At 44.8% G+C, this 15,499-nt stretch overlaps 1 protein-coding gene across 1 annotated transcript; it reads left to right on the top strand.

Annotated features, from left to right (window-relative positions):
* Positions 1–5,777: 5,777 nt before the first annotated feature.
* Positions 5,778–14,286, top strand: kctd1 (potassium channel tetramerization domain containing 1). Its single transcript, XM_076021456.1, has 5 exons — positions 5,778–6,476; positions 7,201–7,379; positions 8,364–8,508; positions 9,751–10,056; positions 13,022–14,286. The coding sequence occupies exons 1-5, from the start codon at positions 6,240–6,242 to the stop codon at positions 13,181–13,183; spliced, it is 1,029 nt and encodes a 342-aa protein (XP_075877571.1). The 5' UTR covers positions 5,778–6,239; the 3' UTR covers positions 13,184–14,286.
* The last annotated feature ends 1,213 nt before the right edge of the window (positions 14,287–15,499 follow it).

Genomic DNA, 15,499 nt, shown 5'->3' with positions numbered 1-15,499 from the left:
GTAGGGGGCGCAAGAGAGGAGGTTTTAGCCTCAAGTATGAAAACGCACAGCAGCGTCGGTTCCCTTACCAAATTCACGCACAAAAACCACGTTTGACTGCCATAATGATGCATGACCTGTATTTTTTTTTTTTTTTAAATACAAGAAAACATACACTTCAAATGTGGAATTCCTTCACTTGAGTGCAGAACCCGAGTAAATCTAAAGACTTCAATCTTCCCCAATTCATGCATGGCTGAACATTTGAAATTAGTTCGCACATCACCCCCGGGCACTGATTCAGACTTGATTGGGGCAAGGCAAGCTGCAAGTGCTTATTTGTACAACTACGTCATATGGTGGCGGTGGCGTGTGTGTGTGGGTTGTGTGTGTGTGTGTGTGTGTGTGTGTGTGTGTGTGTGTGTGTGTGTGTGTGTGTGTGTGTGTGTGTGTGTCGCGCGCGCGCTTCGGGGTGCCCAAAGAGAGACAATAAAAGAAAATCGCAACTAACTCCAGACTGAGAATTTCATTAACCCGCGTTGCATTAATTCAACGCGTCGATTCCATGTTTATCAACAAGTTGTCTGTGCGCGCGTACAGTGAGTCCGGTGCGTCTTATTGGCCGCAGACCGACAGGGGTTAGGTGCAGGAGAGTTGAAGAGAGAGAGGGGGAGAGAGAAAACAAATCAAAGAGACCTCTCCACCCCCAACAATCTATATAATTATCATCATCTGCTGCTTTTCCTCTCTGGCAAAGAAACACTCCATCCATTTGGAGCAATCGCCCCGGGGAGCGTTACATCAAAACTAATCATAACGATTAAAATCAGCCCCTCTGCGAGAGAGAGGCACTGGGCAAGTTGCAGGCAGAAGGAGTTAGGCGGTTGTAAATGCAGAAAAAGAAGGAGAGGGGAAAAAACCCGCAGATTTCTTTATTTGATTTCATATAAGGGAGAAAAAAAATACATAAACTCAACAAAGATTGAATCGCTGCCGCTGCTGTGAGCTCTCCCCTCGCTGACTCCCTCCGAGTTTTATTCTGCAGATTGGTTGAGACTGGGGCAGAGACATGAGCTAATTGTATCCTGATCTTTGCCTAGAGGGGTTTCGGAGCCCTGGAGCAAGTATCCTCTGTATTTTGCTCTGTCTACCTAAGCCAAGCTATTGCATTTCTCACTGGTGTAGCAAGAGAAGCAGACCGGGGCCCAAATCGGAGGGAAAAGGTGCATAAAAAGAGACTTTGTGCCACTGTGTGTTCCAGGTAAGCGCGGATTTATTATTCGCTATGCTTCTTTTTTTTCTAACACAGGCTGGATCGACTCGCTGGGACGTTGAGGCGCAGCAGCTTTTACGCATGTGCCAAACGATTCGAGCGGTACACTTCTTAAAAAAAAAAAACATTTAACCACTTCCTGGCTATTGTTCCATAGTTGCGATTCACCGGAGTGTCTCCGGTCCGACATGAGCGGCAAAAACTGCGAATCCGAGTGTGTTTCGTGCCGATCAGGGTTCAGTCGCCCCAAACCGCAACGCGTCAGTTCGCTCCTGGCGCGTTTCGCCTCCGAAAGCACCGCCGTGTCCGTGTCGCTGTGTAACTTGTTCATAACTTACTTACTCAAACCAGCTTTTTTCGACTCCCACGAAAGATTTTTTTTTTTCTTCCGAAGCCGTTTCGCCTGCTGTGTTTCCTGCCTGCCCCAGATATTTTTCCGCCTTTCTTTTTTTAATGAAAGACGCCATTGTGGAGTCATTTTGCCGCGGGCACTATTCGACAGGGTGTAGGCTACCTTCTTCTCCCCCCACCACCAGCACCTCCCCACGTCAACGCGGAGTCGGTGAATCATCCCACAAACACAAGCCGCGGCATTGTTGAGACGAACCTACTAATGTGGGAGAAGGCGATGTTTTCAAGGGGCTGAATGTTTTTGATCGAAGCCCTCCGGCGCCTCCACCGCGCCGTGCGTAATTAACTCCAAGGTTCCAGTCGGCAGATGGAGTTGACCGAGGAATAACGCGGAAGGTTTCCCCCCGCAGACGATTTCCTTGTGTACATAAACATCAAGGAAAACTCTCAAAGTTGATACATTAAAATAAATTCTGAGCAGGCAACAATCCTGAGCGCAAAAAATAAAGAACTGACTCGCATGGCTATATTTGTTTTGAGTTTTTTTTTTTTTTTAATCTTTATATCAAAGAATCTACTACGAAATCGAAACTATTTTTATAAATCATAAATTATTATTTTTTTTTTTTTTTCTTCCTCCAACAACCGTTTGGTCCGATTGTCGGGTGCACTGCAAATAGGATCAGATTGAGACGTCGGAATGCCACTGTTGATCGCTTGATGGCGCTGTGTTAACAACAGCTCTCTGCTGCGTTCACAGCGCTCGCACATCTGTTCTAAAGTCAAGTAACACTTTGGGAAACAGTCTACTTGGGCGTCTGTTTTGTTTTTATTGTTTGTTGTTGTGTTTTTAAGACAGCTGTGCTCATTGATTATACTCCATCCTGACATCAACATCTACACTGCCTGATGAGATAGATGTTGTGATATTTCCTATAAGGACACCACCTCTCCCCTGCCCTGGGACAGTCAACAGGACAGACTCCCACAGCCTGCAGCTACCAAACACACATCACACTCCTTATGTCTGCATGTCTTCTTACACAGACGTGCTGCTGCTCCCCTCCTATCAAGAACCTATTGAAGCTGCAATGGTTTCAAACTCTAGCAAGTTGAGCAAAAAGTTGTGTTACTTCACACGTTCACATCGTGACACTGCTTGAATAAAAATGTGCTGTTTTGTGTGAGATGTAAAACGCGGTTATTCTTTGAGGTCGTCTCTAAGTAGGGCGGCCTTGAGTTTTATGCCACTGGTCATTGTACACAACCTGGAACACTAATAATAATTTTTAAAAGATAGTCTAACCAGAAATTCACAAAGTTAACTCACAATAGAGTTGAAAAATAAAAGTGCACTTAAAAGTGTGCCATTTTTCTCCACTTTTCAGACTAAAACTTGAAATAAACTTAGAGATCTTGTGCAAAACAACATATCTTCACCTCAACAAACACAATGCTTTTAAGGCCTCATGTGAAGTAGTGACTACATGTCTAAGCGTAAATGTGGCTTTCTATTTCGACATTCTAATATGACTCAAATCTGATCAATCAGCCAGCCGGCTTACAATATTTACACCTGTGTGATTTTGTTACGACAGCATTGCTACCTACTTCCCCCCACCCCGTCGTGCCTTTACAGCCTGCTGTGACTGAAGTTAACCCAAAGTCTGTCGTTGTCTGTGTGTGGACATTTCAAACAAATGGCCACGGGCAAGAAAGCAGAGACAACCCATCCAGATTATGTAAATACCAGTGTGCCTGCCTCCAACTGAATGTTAATGCTCTGATCTGAAATGCTAATTGTGTCCTGTGCGATATGTTGAAACACTGGAGAGCTGCATTGTGGGATGGAAAATTGAAAGCTGGTTTGTCGCCGCTGTTTATCCCAACAGGGCCCTTTGATTGCGGAAAAAACAGACAGGTGCTCGCTTCATGCATGGCTTTGGAGCAGTTGTTGGTTTCCTAAATCTCCAAGCGGAGTCACCGCGTTTGTGTCTCCAGTTGTAAAGATGTTAAAACGATGATTTTGCATAAAAGGCTTGAAAGAGTTCAGATGGAAAACATGGAGCAACTGGAGCAGCCAAATTACTCCGGGCTTTGATGCAGCGTGTCTGTTTTAGTTTTTTTTTTTTTTTCCCTTTTTTTTGCATATACTAAATTACACATGCTGACGAGACGGGTGAGCTCCCTAAACACATAAGTTTGGACTTTGAAAAGCTGGAAAGTTTGAAATTCTGTGACAGGAGAGATCCTGCCAGAATCAGAATGGCAACAGGTAGGAGAGCGGCCTGTGTTGAAGAACTGCTCTGCAGAGCCAGAGAAGATGGATACGAGAGCATGACTCTCATACTATGAGCATTTAGCTAGATGCCTGAATGCAGGAAGGAAACGGTGCACACATGTATGAACACATCTGTAGCTTCAGCAATTCCGGGTGATTTTGGGGATACGAGCGATCGCTCCTTTAACCTCATACCCCCTTCCGCCTCCCACCCACCCGTTCGCTTTCACTCTCTTCTCTCTCCCCTGCAATTTTCCATAATGCCTCACAGATTTTACACTCAATCCACCTTTGCGATGACAAGGCTTTGAGGAAATCCAATTCCACCAAGCTGTTTTCAGAACTTACTCTCCACAGGCACAGGCACACAGTCGCTCTCGCACTCTCTCTCTCTCTCTCTCACACACACACACACACACACACACACACACACACACACACACACACACACACACACACCACCATCTCCACAAATTAGTCAGGGAACAAATTACCTGCATTCTGAGTGTGATCCCACGCACTTTGCCGGCTGCCTTACACAGGTCCCCTTTTGAAGAGCAGCCATGTGATTTCTCTCTCTTTTACCCTGCAGGCCTTTTTGCCTTCTGCGAGGGATTCTGGAGTTGAATTTTAAAACTATGTATGGCTGCTGCCTGCGCTTATCAGCGCATGCACAAGCGGCATGCAAATCAGACCAGGATCACACACCAGCATTGGAGGCCTACACTCAAAGGCAAGCTTAATTGCTAATTGGGTGTCTTAGGTGTGAAACTCACACTGCCAATGAGAAGCAGGAGTGTGGATGTTTTAAGGCCAGTGGTTGAACTAATTAATTTTAATCTGAATGTTATTAAAATTTGTGGATTCCCTGCATTTTCTGTGGAGAAAAAAAACAGCCCAGGAGAGTGCTGTGGAAGTACTTTTCCAGGCAGCCGGGCACGTTGTGGTCTGTTTTTGTATTCTATGAAGTCATTAGCGGGGTGTTTTTGCCATGCTGGTGGTGTCAGTGGAGGTGGTGCGTGGAAAGAGACGCTGTAATCATTTTTGATCCAAAAACGTTTTTTTCTAAGATGTTTTCATAACTCATCGAGCTGTGACTTGCAACATGGTGCCCATGTCATTGCCACAGCGCACCCAGGTGGTCTGGTGTAGGATTAAATCACTTTGGTTGCCTGCCTGGCACCCTCCCCAGAACACATGACACAGGCCAGCGACCCTGTGTCGTGTGCGCCGTTCGCCCAGTTGCAAGTGAGAGAATTGTGCCATCATTTTGAAAACCATAACTTGAGGAACTGAAAAAAGATAGATCTAACTCTTATGTTTTTCAGTTATAAAAGGGAGCCTTCTTTGGGAACACATTTGTCATTTTTTAAATTGGAGGGTCAAAAATTATATATATATATATATATATATATATATGTATATACATATATATATATATATATATGTATATATGTATATATATATATATATATATATATATATATATATATATATATATATATATATATATATATATGTATATATATATATATATATACATATATATATATATATATATATACATATGTGTGTGTGTGTGTGTGTGTGTGTGTGTGTGTGTGTGTGTGTGTGTGTGTGTGTTATGTATTTATCTAGTCATTCTGTCTATTTATCTATCTATCTATTTAGTAATTTGAACAACTCATGTTGTATGGTCCAGGTTGTGATATGGTCACTGTTTGGGTGGGTTCTTTCCCCCATACTTCCACACGCATGCACCCTCAGCTCGAGCGTGCAGCAACCAAACAAACGCGCTGCAAGTTAAAGGAAAAAAAGAAAAAAAACATGTGCAGCGACCTCAAACGGAGGGTGACGGCGCGGCGCACAGACGCAGCTCTCAAATAGGGGGCAAAGGCCATCCGCCACGGGTCCGCGTCTGTGCGCGTAACCAGACGAGCTCTTCTTAATCTGGTCGGTGTTTTTTTTTTTAATTATTATTACACAAGTGGGGGCGGCATTCGGGTTAAAATGCGACACGCATACCTGCCACTGAAACAGCGACAGCCCCAAAGAGCCGCAGGCGCTGCGATGCTAATGTTGCCGGGGCTTTGACTTCTTCTCCCAGCCATTGCGAGGGAGCCGCTCGGCGCGACAGCCACGCACGCAGCCGCTCCGCTACGCTCTCTTTACGCAGCTCCATATCCCTCAACATTTTGGCACCAGCGCGAGGCGGTGGGCGCTCGAGGAGCAGAAGAGGGGAAAGGAAGGGGAAATACGGCGAGGCGGGAAAGGAGGGAGGGGGGAGAGAAAAAAAAAGAAGAAGGGAGAATTCGAACGCGACCTGGCTGCTCCAACCCCGAGGTCCGCGCTGCGATGGACGAGACGGACATCATGGACTTGACGCATCAGAAGGCGAGGAAGCGAGCGCGTCCAATCACTTCCGTGGACGAGTCGATGCACGCTTCGCTCAAAAGGCTTCCGATGCGGGCGGCCGAGTGCAGGGAGCACTCGCTCATGTTCGCGGTCCGCGGAGAGCCCGTTCCCGCGGCGTCGCTCAAGCAGAATGACCACTCGGTGACTTCCTCTCCCAACACAGTGATGCCGGCGCAGGTAAAACGCGCGCGGGGGGGGGATCGGTCCGTTACTTTGGTTGTTGTGTGGAGAACGTTAGACTGGGAGGGTGTTTGAACCGGCGCTTCTGCTGCAGGGTTTGTGAGTGGATAAACTGGCTTGTAATGGTATTTTGTGCGTAGTGAAGTATTAGTATTTCTTTAAACGATTCTAGCCCGTTGAAATGTGCGGTAATCCTCAGTCTGGCATGAGACACAAGCGCGGCCGTTTCCCGCTCAGGGTCTGAAACTTTTTTTGTGGGTTCAAAGTCGTTTTCTAATGAGATCTCCACAGGAAATTGCCTGCTAATGGTGTTTGTAGGTTAACAGGAGACAATTTCTCCAGATCCTATTACGGAATTCAAATCGAGAGTCATTATTGCTCATTTTCCAAGACTATGAGATTGATGCTCCAAATTAATTTGGTTTTGGAGATTATGGCCCACAGGAATGGATGCTTGTGGATTGTGGCAGCATTCAGGTCAAGGTCAGGCTGCTCGAGCGCGCAGGGGGAGAGAATCCTTTTCACTCCAGACTCAGATGTGTTACACAGAGGTGAAGTATTTCACTCTCTAAAATGAAAGGAGAAAAAGATAAAATCTTCGTAATTGCTTCTGCTGTGGCTGGAGCATCAGCACATATTGCGGACAGGCAGAAACGAGCACACCAGACTGTCTGTCTTGCACATCTAAAGTGTGATATTGTTGTGTTTTGTGTCTTTGCAGGATAATCGCTCAAGCATGTCCAGGCCCATGATCACACGGTCGCCAGTGTCTCCCTTGAGTAACCAGGGCATCCCGACACCCGCACAGCTCACCAAGTCCAATGCTCCCGTGCACATAGACGTGGGCGGACACATGTACACCAGCAGCCTGGCCACCCTCACGAAATTCCCAGAATCTCGGTGAGCCTGCTTCTGTTGTGCATTCTGACTGTGTGGTTTGAGGTGAACTTTGTTTGTTTTTGTGAACGTCGCTCTCTAGCATTTTGCCCAAACCTAAATTGTAAGGCACTTTTTTTTTTTTGTATTTTCCCAAGCTAGATTTATCGAGTTGTATGTTACCCAGTGTCAAAATGTCAACACCGTTTAACGTTTAATGTCAACCCGTGACATTAAACAGTCAAATGTCACATCTCATCAAATCACAAAAATATCTCATGGATGAATTTAAGCGGAGGGGGAAAAAAATCACGTTCTGAATGGAAAACTACCATCATATGCTTTTGAATAAACATATGTATATATATATATATATATATATATATATATATATATATATATATATATATATATATATATATATACGTACACATATATCATTTTAATTAAATTTTTTCATTTCAGGTAGTATCATAAAATCTCTGAGCATGAGATAAAGCCAACTGTTTCCAGAAGCAGTAAACAAGTGCTGGATGCCGTGTGCAGACAAAAGCAACTTGGTTATTATGACAGCTGTCACTGCAGCAGTTGAGGGCCGAGGGGTACGAGCCATCTGGAGGCTGGGAGGCCGCAGTGAAGCTCCGAGCCTGGGCCCAAGGCCGGCTGGCTCCCAGCCTCGGGGCAACCCGGCTACCAGCTGGCCCTGACCTTTTCATACCACCTCTGTTTCTAATCTCCTCCCTTCCCCTTCACCGTTGCTGCGTGCGTTGAGCTTGCATGCTACTGTAAAGGTGTGAAAAACACTTCAGTTTTGAGATAATGAGTGACTCACAGCCCTTTGCATAATCAGCCGCCTGCCTGTGTCGGGAATAAACGCTGCAAAAGCGTTAAAAAAAGAGAGAGAGGCAGATAAATAAAGATTTGAATATTGACACTTTGTCCCTCCCACCCTTCTCAACCCCTCTCTTTCTGCCTAACCCCACCTCCCCTCCTCTCTCTGCGGGTTAGAATTGGTCGCCTCTTTGATGGTACGGAGCCCATAGTCCTGGACAGCCTGAAGCAGCATTACTTCATTGACAGGGATGGACACATGTTCCGCTACATCCTCAACTTCCTCAGGACGTCCAAGCTCCTCATCCCAGACGACTTCAAAGTGAGTGGATGTCCATCCTAGAAAACTGCAACGTCTCCCGTTGCTGGCCAGTCAGCAAGTCTGACAAACTTTGTGTGAAGAGTGAATGCTTTGGCTCAAGTCGCCTAAGGTCCTATTTTTTTCTTCTGTTTGCTTAAAACAATGCTTGTGGCCGAGCCCAAGGGGCGAACAGAGCTACATCGCAAAAAAAGGCATTTATTCCTCATGAGATGCAGTTTCAGTTCCCTGCAGGTTTAAACAGATGGAGATCATTTATGGAAAACAGTAAGCATGCATCAGGCTATGATGATTTTTAGCGGTAGCAACCTAAATCCTCGTGCTAGATTTCTTCTGCGTTCTGGTGCCAAGTGTCCATCTCGGGTGACTCTTACTGTATGTGAATCTATGTTAAGCATTCCTTTTTTTTTTTTTTTGTTTTTTTAACTCGTATGTGTCATTTAGGCAGTAATTGCTTATCTTGCCCTGGGAGAAGACAAATAACCATATTATCTGATGGACTGTCCACAGTGTGACTCAATCAGTGGAAAGTATGTCAGCTAAAATAAGCAAAGACACAAGACAGACTCAAGTTCAGGCTAAGGTCACGTTCGCATTCAATATTTCCTTTTAGGAGAGCATGAAAAAGTTTATTGCAAAGTCATTAGATTTTTTTTTTTATTTTGGACCCTGGAGTTTTGTGAGAAAAGGATCAGACCTTTAAACCCACACAAGGCCGCATTACTTGTTGCGCTACGTCCCGCTTTCCTCACTCCTCAGACCGCAGCGATTTTTTTTAAATTATTTTTTTTACAAAAAAAATGCCTGTTTGTGGATTATTATCATCTGCATTACAGACAGATTTACAGCTGAAGAAGATCCTAAACTATTCTGGGAGTATTTTATTCCAAATGACCTAATGCATGCGATGACACATGCTATAGATTCAAGCATCTGCTGTGTTGACATTTGCTTCACAAATGCTCAATTAAGTATGAAAAATATTGCTTCAAGACTTTTGAGCACTCTAAACTTTTATTCAGACAGTGTTACTAGAGGAAGGACAGTGAGGGTGTCATAGAGATGCAATGGACATGCGTTTTCAAAGAAGTTGTCAAGATAAGCCAGGAAAATAAATTCACCTAGACTTTGTAAGGTCAATATTAACTACCCTTTATTTTTAAAACACTGAAATTCTTATGGTGGAAGATTGCAGATATATTTTTGTCGTACCCTAAAATGCCAGCGTCTCCTGCTGCCCTACAGGACTACAGCCTGCTGTACGAGGAGGCGCGCTACTTCCAGCTGCAGCCCATGCTGGCCGAGCTGGAGCGCTGGCGCCAGGACCAAGAACTGAGCCGGGTGCTGCGGCCCTGCGAGTGCCTGGTGGTGCGCGTGGCCCCCGACCTGGGCGAGAGGATCACGCTCAGCGGCGACAAGGCCCTGATCGAGGACGTCTTCCCGGAAATTGGCGACGTCATGTGCAACTCGGTCAATGCCGGATGGAACCACGACTCCACACACGTCATCCGCTTCCCTCTGAACGGCTACTGCCACCTCAACTCTGTCCAGGTAATGGAAGCAGCCGGCTGCAGTGGTACGCTGCATTGGTACAGAGAAATTTGGTCTTGTTTTATGTACTTTCCAATGAAGTTGCTGATGTCCATCTGCAATATCTGATCTTTTTCTGTTTTTTTAATCAAATCAAATCCTAAGGACAGTCTTACAGAAAATGAGTTCTTTGAAGAATTTGGCAAAGTATCAATCTAATAGCTCGTCATTACTCACATCTAGCATCGCACTCTCTGATCTGTGGAATGATTTGGTGTTGGGCTTCAGAACTGCTGGACAGTTGGCTTCTGTAGAACACGCCGAGTGCTGCGGGAGAGTCACGCAAAGCTGCAAGTTGCTTTTAGGCCCAACGTATCTTCAGCTGTTCTCTTAGCAGTTTGATGCTGATGGACTATTTGTTCAGCAGGTTACGCTGGGTTCCACTTTGCTGAACTATGTGTGCACAGTTGGACAGCTTTGGGAAAACTAATTGTGGGACCGTCAGGACACACTGGGATCCAACTGCTCGGGTCACACGTCAAAGTGGCTTGTGATGCAATTGTACCACATATCCTGCAGTGTAAACATGGATGTGTCCCGATAAAGAGCCCCCAAGAATGTTGTGAACAAAGGATTTGCTTGTTACATGGCAACAGGAGGCCATTGCTTCAAATTGAAAAGTCCCAATTTAAGATTTGGATTTGGCAGAGTACCACACTGAGAAGAGACAGAGAAGCTTGATAAATTTCAATCTGGACAAACATAAATATGGAGAAATATGGACACATACAGTTGGAGAAGCCAAATCTATTTTCAGAGCTTTCCAGATGCCCGTCCATCTTGAAAACCTCCGATCTGAATCACTCTCTGATGACGAGAATGTAACCGAACTACTGAAATTTAGAATGAGGGAATAAAACAGGAACTTGCAAGAAGCAGAGTTTTGATCCAGTTTGAAAACAATTTTTAGAAATTTCTAAAAAATAAATCATGACATTGGAGACTTTTTTTCTCCTCCTGGCCGGCTATGACAAAGGTTTTGGTTCAGCTTTGTGGTGCACAGTGGCTCACCATGCAGCAGTCATCAGCTGCCGTGCCATTCGCCATCAGTGAGTGCTGCTGCCAAATACCTTCCAAATACTTTTGCATGGGCTCTTTCCCAGGTGGACGTAATTTAATGTATCTTTGTTATTATTTGAATGACTTAAACACGGTCATGTACTCTCTCTCGCTCTCTCTCTCTCTCTGTACATACTTCTAGCCCCTTCAGTTAGCATGACTTGAAGGTGACATTACTTGCTCTCCTTGCTTATCAAGAAGATCATCATCTATTACATATCATATATTACAATACACACTTTACCCCAGCTGTATTTTGGTGAAAGTGCCTTGTCCCTGGCCAGGTGGCTGTGCGTGTCTCACAAGCTGTCAGCTAATATCAGGTGTAAACAGGCTCTAAAGGTCATGTGTAGTGTGGACACTCTGAATTTGTACCTGGTCTTTCCTTGGTCCTGACAACCCTTGAAACAAACTATGTTACAATCATGATTTGGCATCGTTGCATTTCCTTGATTACGTATTGACACTCCGTTCATTCATTGATTGTAAAGCTGTTAGATAGATATTTATCAATAAATGATGCGGAGGGGCATGTAAAGGGAAAAAGAAACTCTCTCACGCACAAGTATTTGGACTGTGTCACCGTCTGTGGAAGTCAAGCCTCCATCTCCCTTCCAAAAAAACAAAACAAAAAAAAAAACTCACACACACACAAACAAGCCCGTCTCTGAAGTGTGTGAGCCGTGGAGAGCGAGCAAGAGAGTGAGCATGCTCCCTGGCAGGTTGTCCCCAGGCTGGGCCCATAATCCTGTTTGGTTATTAAAGCACGCCGGCGGTGGATGCTGTATCTGCGTCTAATAGAGGCAGGGCGGGGAGGCGGGCGTTGGGGAGGGGAGGGGGGGGTTTGAGAGAAGGAAGAAGCGGGCGGGGGCGGGGGGGCAAAGAGAGCTGCCAGCAGTAGGGGGACCTTTGTAGTTTTGGCGGAGGCTTGGGCCTGGAGGTTGGGGGAGAAACGGGGAGACGGGGCTGTGCTGAGCAGACCACACTGAGCCAAGTGGCAGAGAGAAAGCAGTGCCGCTCCCCGGGGCCCCTTCGATGGAATGTGATCCTACAAACCCCGAGGACACGTCCGTAGATGTCTGCGAGGAAGTGAGATGGGGAACAGACGCGCATGGACCGCACATAAAAACAGCAGAACAACACAAAAAAAAAACAATGAAAATGAGCCAGTTTCACAGTTTCCTGGAAGTCTTGTGAGAAAACCTACGCACGTTCCCATCACAGGCAACTAACAACTCAACCCCAGAGCTGTTCCCGGCTCTAGAGCCCACCACCAACTGGGAAACCAATCACTCTGTAGAGTTGAGGATGATATTCTGATTTCCAGATTTGCAACAAGAGACAAAAGTTAAAAGTTACTTGAATGTTAGAGACTGTATGGGTAGCCTGGTAGACATCCTGGAGTCATTTACAACTCATTTATTGGCAACTTTGCCGACACTCACTATAAAAGACATAGAAACAAGAGTTATTCTTCCCAAGTAGACGCCAATAACTGGTAGCTGCACCTTTATTCTGCCTTCCTAAAACAACATAGGCGGTCCAAATTGCTTGCCTTTAGTATCCAGAGGTGTAAAAGCCGCTTGAAGAAGAAATGCCTCGTCCTCAGACCTCCTGTCACCTGGCAGAGCTGTGAGTTTTTCTCACGCTGGAGGTTGACGCTGTCATCATCACACATCTAAAGACCTGAGTCTGACTCACCTTGTGACACCCAGGCCCGGTATTACGTCAGCTCTATTTGGTCAGTGTGAGAGCTTACTGAGGGGTATTTGTTACAGCCCTGATGCAGGAGTAGTTCACGCCCTCCAAGATTCGGTTTCTCCGTCACCACTTACCCCCCCCCCCCCCCCTCCTGCTTCTGTCACAGGTTCTGGAGCGTCTGCAGCAGCGCGGCTTCGAGATCGCCGGCTCTTGCGGCGGCGGCGTGGACTCATCCCAATTCAGCGAGTACGTCCTGAGGAGGGAACTGAGGAGGCCGAGTCAGCGAGGATCCAATTCAAACAGGATAAAGCAAGAGCAGCTAGACTAGAGGCCTCCCAAGCAGCAGGAGGCGCTTCGGAGGAGACTTTTCTGAGGCAGCCAAATGCTGCACGCTGCAGAGCTCTGTGGACTCAGTTTTTTTTTCTCTCTCTCTGTTTCCTTGTCGATGTTTTTCATTTTCTTAAAATTGAGAACCATCTAGAGAATAATAATGAGGCGCAAAAGGAGATTTTTTTTTTTTTTTTTTTGCCAAATGAAGATAAAAAATGAAAACGTTTGAGATTGCCAGGACATCTCTGATTGTCTAGCCCCCCCGTAAGCCAATTTTAAAAAGAAAATGATAATTTATATTTGCTGGATCCCCAAACAAAGTTTGTTGTAAAACTTAGAGCCTACATTAGGTTTAATATGATTTATATTATTCCCATGTAAATCAAATAGGCTTTTACTGCTGATGTATGTTGCATATAGCTTGTCACCAGCGATTTGATTTTGTGGTCTCACTGGCAAATTGGCTTTGTTGTTTTTATATCGCTCTCTGTACAAAGGTCACTAATGTGTTGCTTACAGTACTGAATGTCTCAGTTGTCATAAATAGTTCTAACAAAGCATCGTTTTTCACATGATGTTAAAATATTGTGATACGAATGAAGTGTTTTTTTTCCCTTGGATGGAGGCTATTTTATTGGATTATGTCATAAAATATCAGACAGGTATAATGAAATTTACACATTCAAAATCATTCATTTGCAGTAAAAGTAATTATTGAGTAAATTATTATCTTACACCATTTGTTTCATAGGGAGTATGAAATATTCAACCCCCCCTCCCACCCATGTGCTACAATAGAAATTTTATGATTGGACCATAATACTCCTTTCAGTCATGACCTGTAATTGTTTTCGCTGTTTATGTGTTTGTGTTCTTTTTTACATTTAACCTTTATAAGGCAATGGCGTTGCCTCTGACTTGATAACAGATTAAAGTTTACCGCACCACCCACTCCGTGATCACTTTGACTTGTAGCACATGTTGATATGAAGTTGGATATAAAGTGTTTCTAAGAGGACTGACCCACCTACGCTCCCTAGATTTGAGTAAAGAGGAATGTAGCAAAAACAAAAATGTGAAATAAATCTCAACTAAAGTTGTCATGGTCTCTGTTCACATTTTGTATGATTACTGGATTTCACACATGTGACCGCTCCTGCATTTGCTAACACTGAATTTAAAGGGAATTGCTTTTTTCAAGATTTCATTCCTTTTGGCAAATGCCGATAGGTTGAATTGAAAAAAGGAGACTGTTCTCTTACCTGTGTTTCAGCTCTCTGCAACCAGAGAGGTAAGGCTGGCTGCACCGAGGCGATATTGTACCTCGGAGGATTTAAGCTGGTGCATCAGTGACTACACAGGGCATTCGTTACTTAGTTATATTGAATGGAGCCGACTTCTCCACGCAAGTCCTGTCAGTTGTGCTTCCACATATCCCTGTAGGGCCAAAATCCAAAGTGAAATCCCACACAGAGCCCTGTCGTCTTGTCTTCATCCCTTTTGGCAGAATCTTCACTTTTCTTTGGCTATCTGCGGTTTTCGCTATATGTCTCCCTTTCAGGCCTCTTTGCCCCAGATTCCTGTTTGACTGACTGCTATTCTCATAGGCTAGAGGTGCAACTGAGAGTGGTACACAGTGATGCTTTCGCCCTCCATCGCAGAAATCGAATTTCAGCACCTGCATCTTTAGTATTCACAGAGCAGGTGCTCGACGATCGACAATCAGCCAAAAACCAGTTGGCAGATGTAGAGAATGTTAAACTCGTGCTGCGTTCTTTTTACCTCAAAAGCCAGAAGCTGCAAGTTGCCTGTGATCAATTTGTAAGTCAGAAAAAAAGAGGGATATATCTGCTGTTGTTTGCATCATTACTGTTGTCTGTATGATAAAGCACGACATGCCAAAAAAACAGCAAGTGGCTTATAAACATAACAAAGCAATTTTCACTCAATGCTTTTGACAGTAGAATCATTTGGAATCTGGTTATCTTGGTTCCTCCAAAAATATCAACATAAGGGGGAGGGGGTTGGGGGTTGCTCCTTCAGTAAGTCAGTGAGTCAAAAGCTTTGAATTCTTCTGTGTTCTATAGAACCTCATACTATCTCATTACGAGGAGGACGTATAAGGCATTGTTTCTAAAATCAGCAGTACTCTTTGTGCAACCCATGTGATTTTTTAAGTTTACCTGTGGGGCAGCCTGAGCCTAATGAGACCCTGCCCGGCCCTCTCCCTTCTCACTTCCTGGAGTCCCACTAACTTGAAAAGGAATTAGAGATATCCTCCTCTCCGGACACAGCCTGTTGGAGAAACGATGAA

This window comes from Nelusetta ayraudi, unplaced genomic scaffold (assembly GCF_046127955.1).
Source record: "Nelusetta ayraudi isolate G7.1 ecotype Tasmania unplaced genomic scaffold, CSIRO-AGI_Nayr_v1 ptg000011l, whole genome shotgun sequence".
Lineage (NCBI taxonomy): Eukaryota > Metazoa > Chordata > Actinopteri > Tetraodontiformes > Monacanthidae > Nelusetta > Nelusetta ayraudi.
The sequence above is the reverse complement of the archived record's forward strand: the minus strand, read 5'-3'. Positions and strand labels throughout refer to the sequence as shown.

Excerpts from the sequence above, each read along its gene's own strand:
- kctd1 (XM_076021456.1), top strand. The coding sequence starts at position 6,240 with ATGGACGAGACGGACATCATGGACTTGACGCATCAGAAGGCGAGGAAG. Across the intron at positions 6,477-7,200 it reads ACACAGTGATGCCGGCGCAG|GATAATCGCTCAAGCATGTC; the intron begins GTAAAACGCGCG and ends GTGTCTTTGCAG. Across the intron at positions 7,380-8,363 it reads ACGAAATTCCCAGAATCTCG|AATTGGTCGCCTCTTTGATG; the intron begins GTGAGCCTGCTT and ends TCTGCGGGTTAG.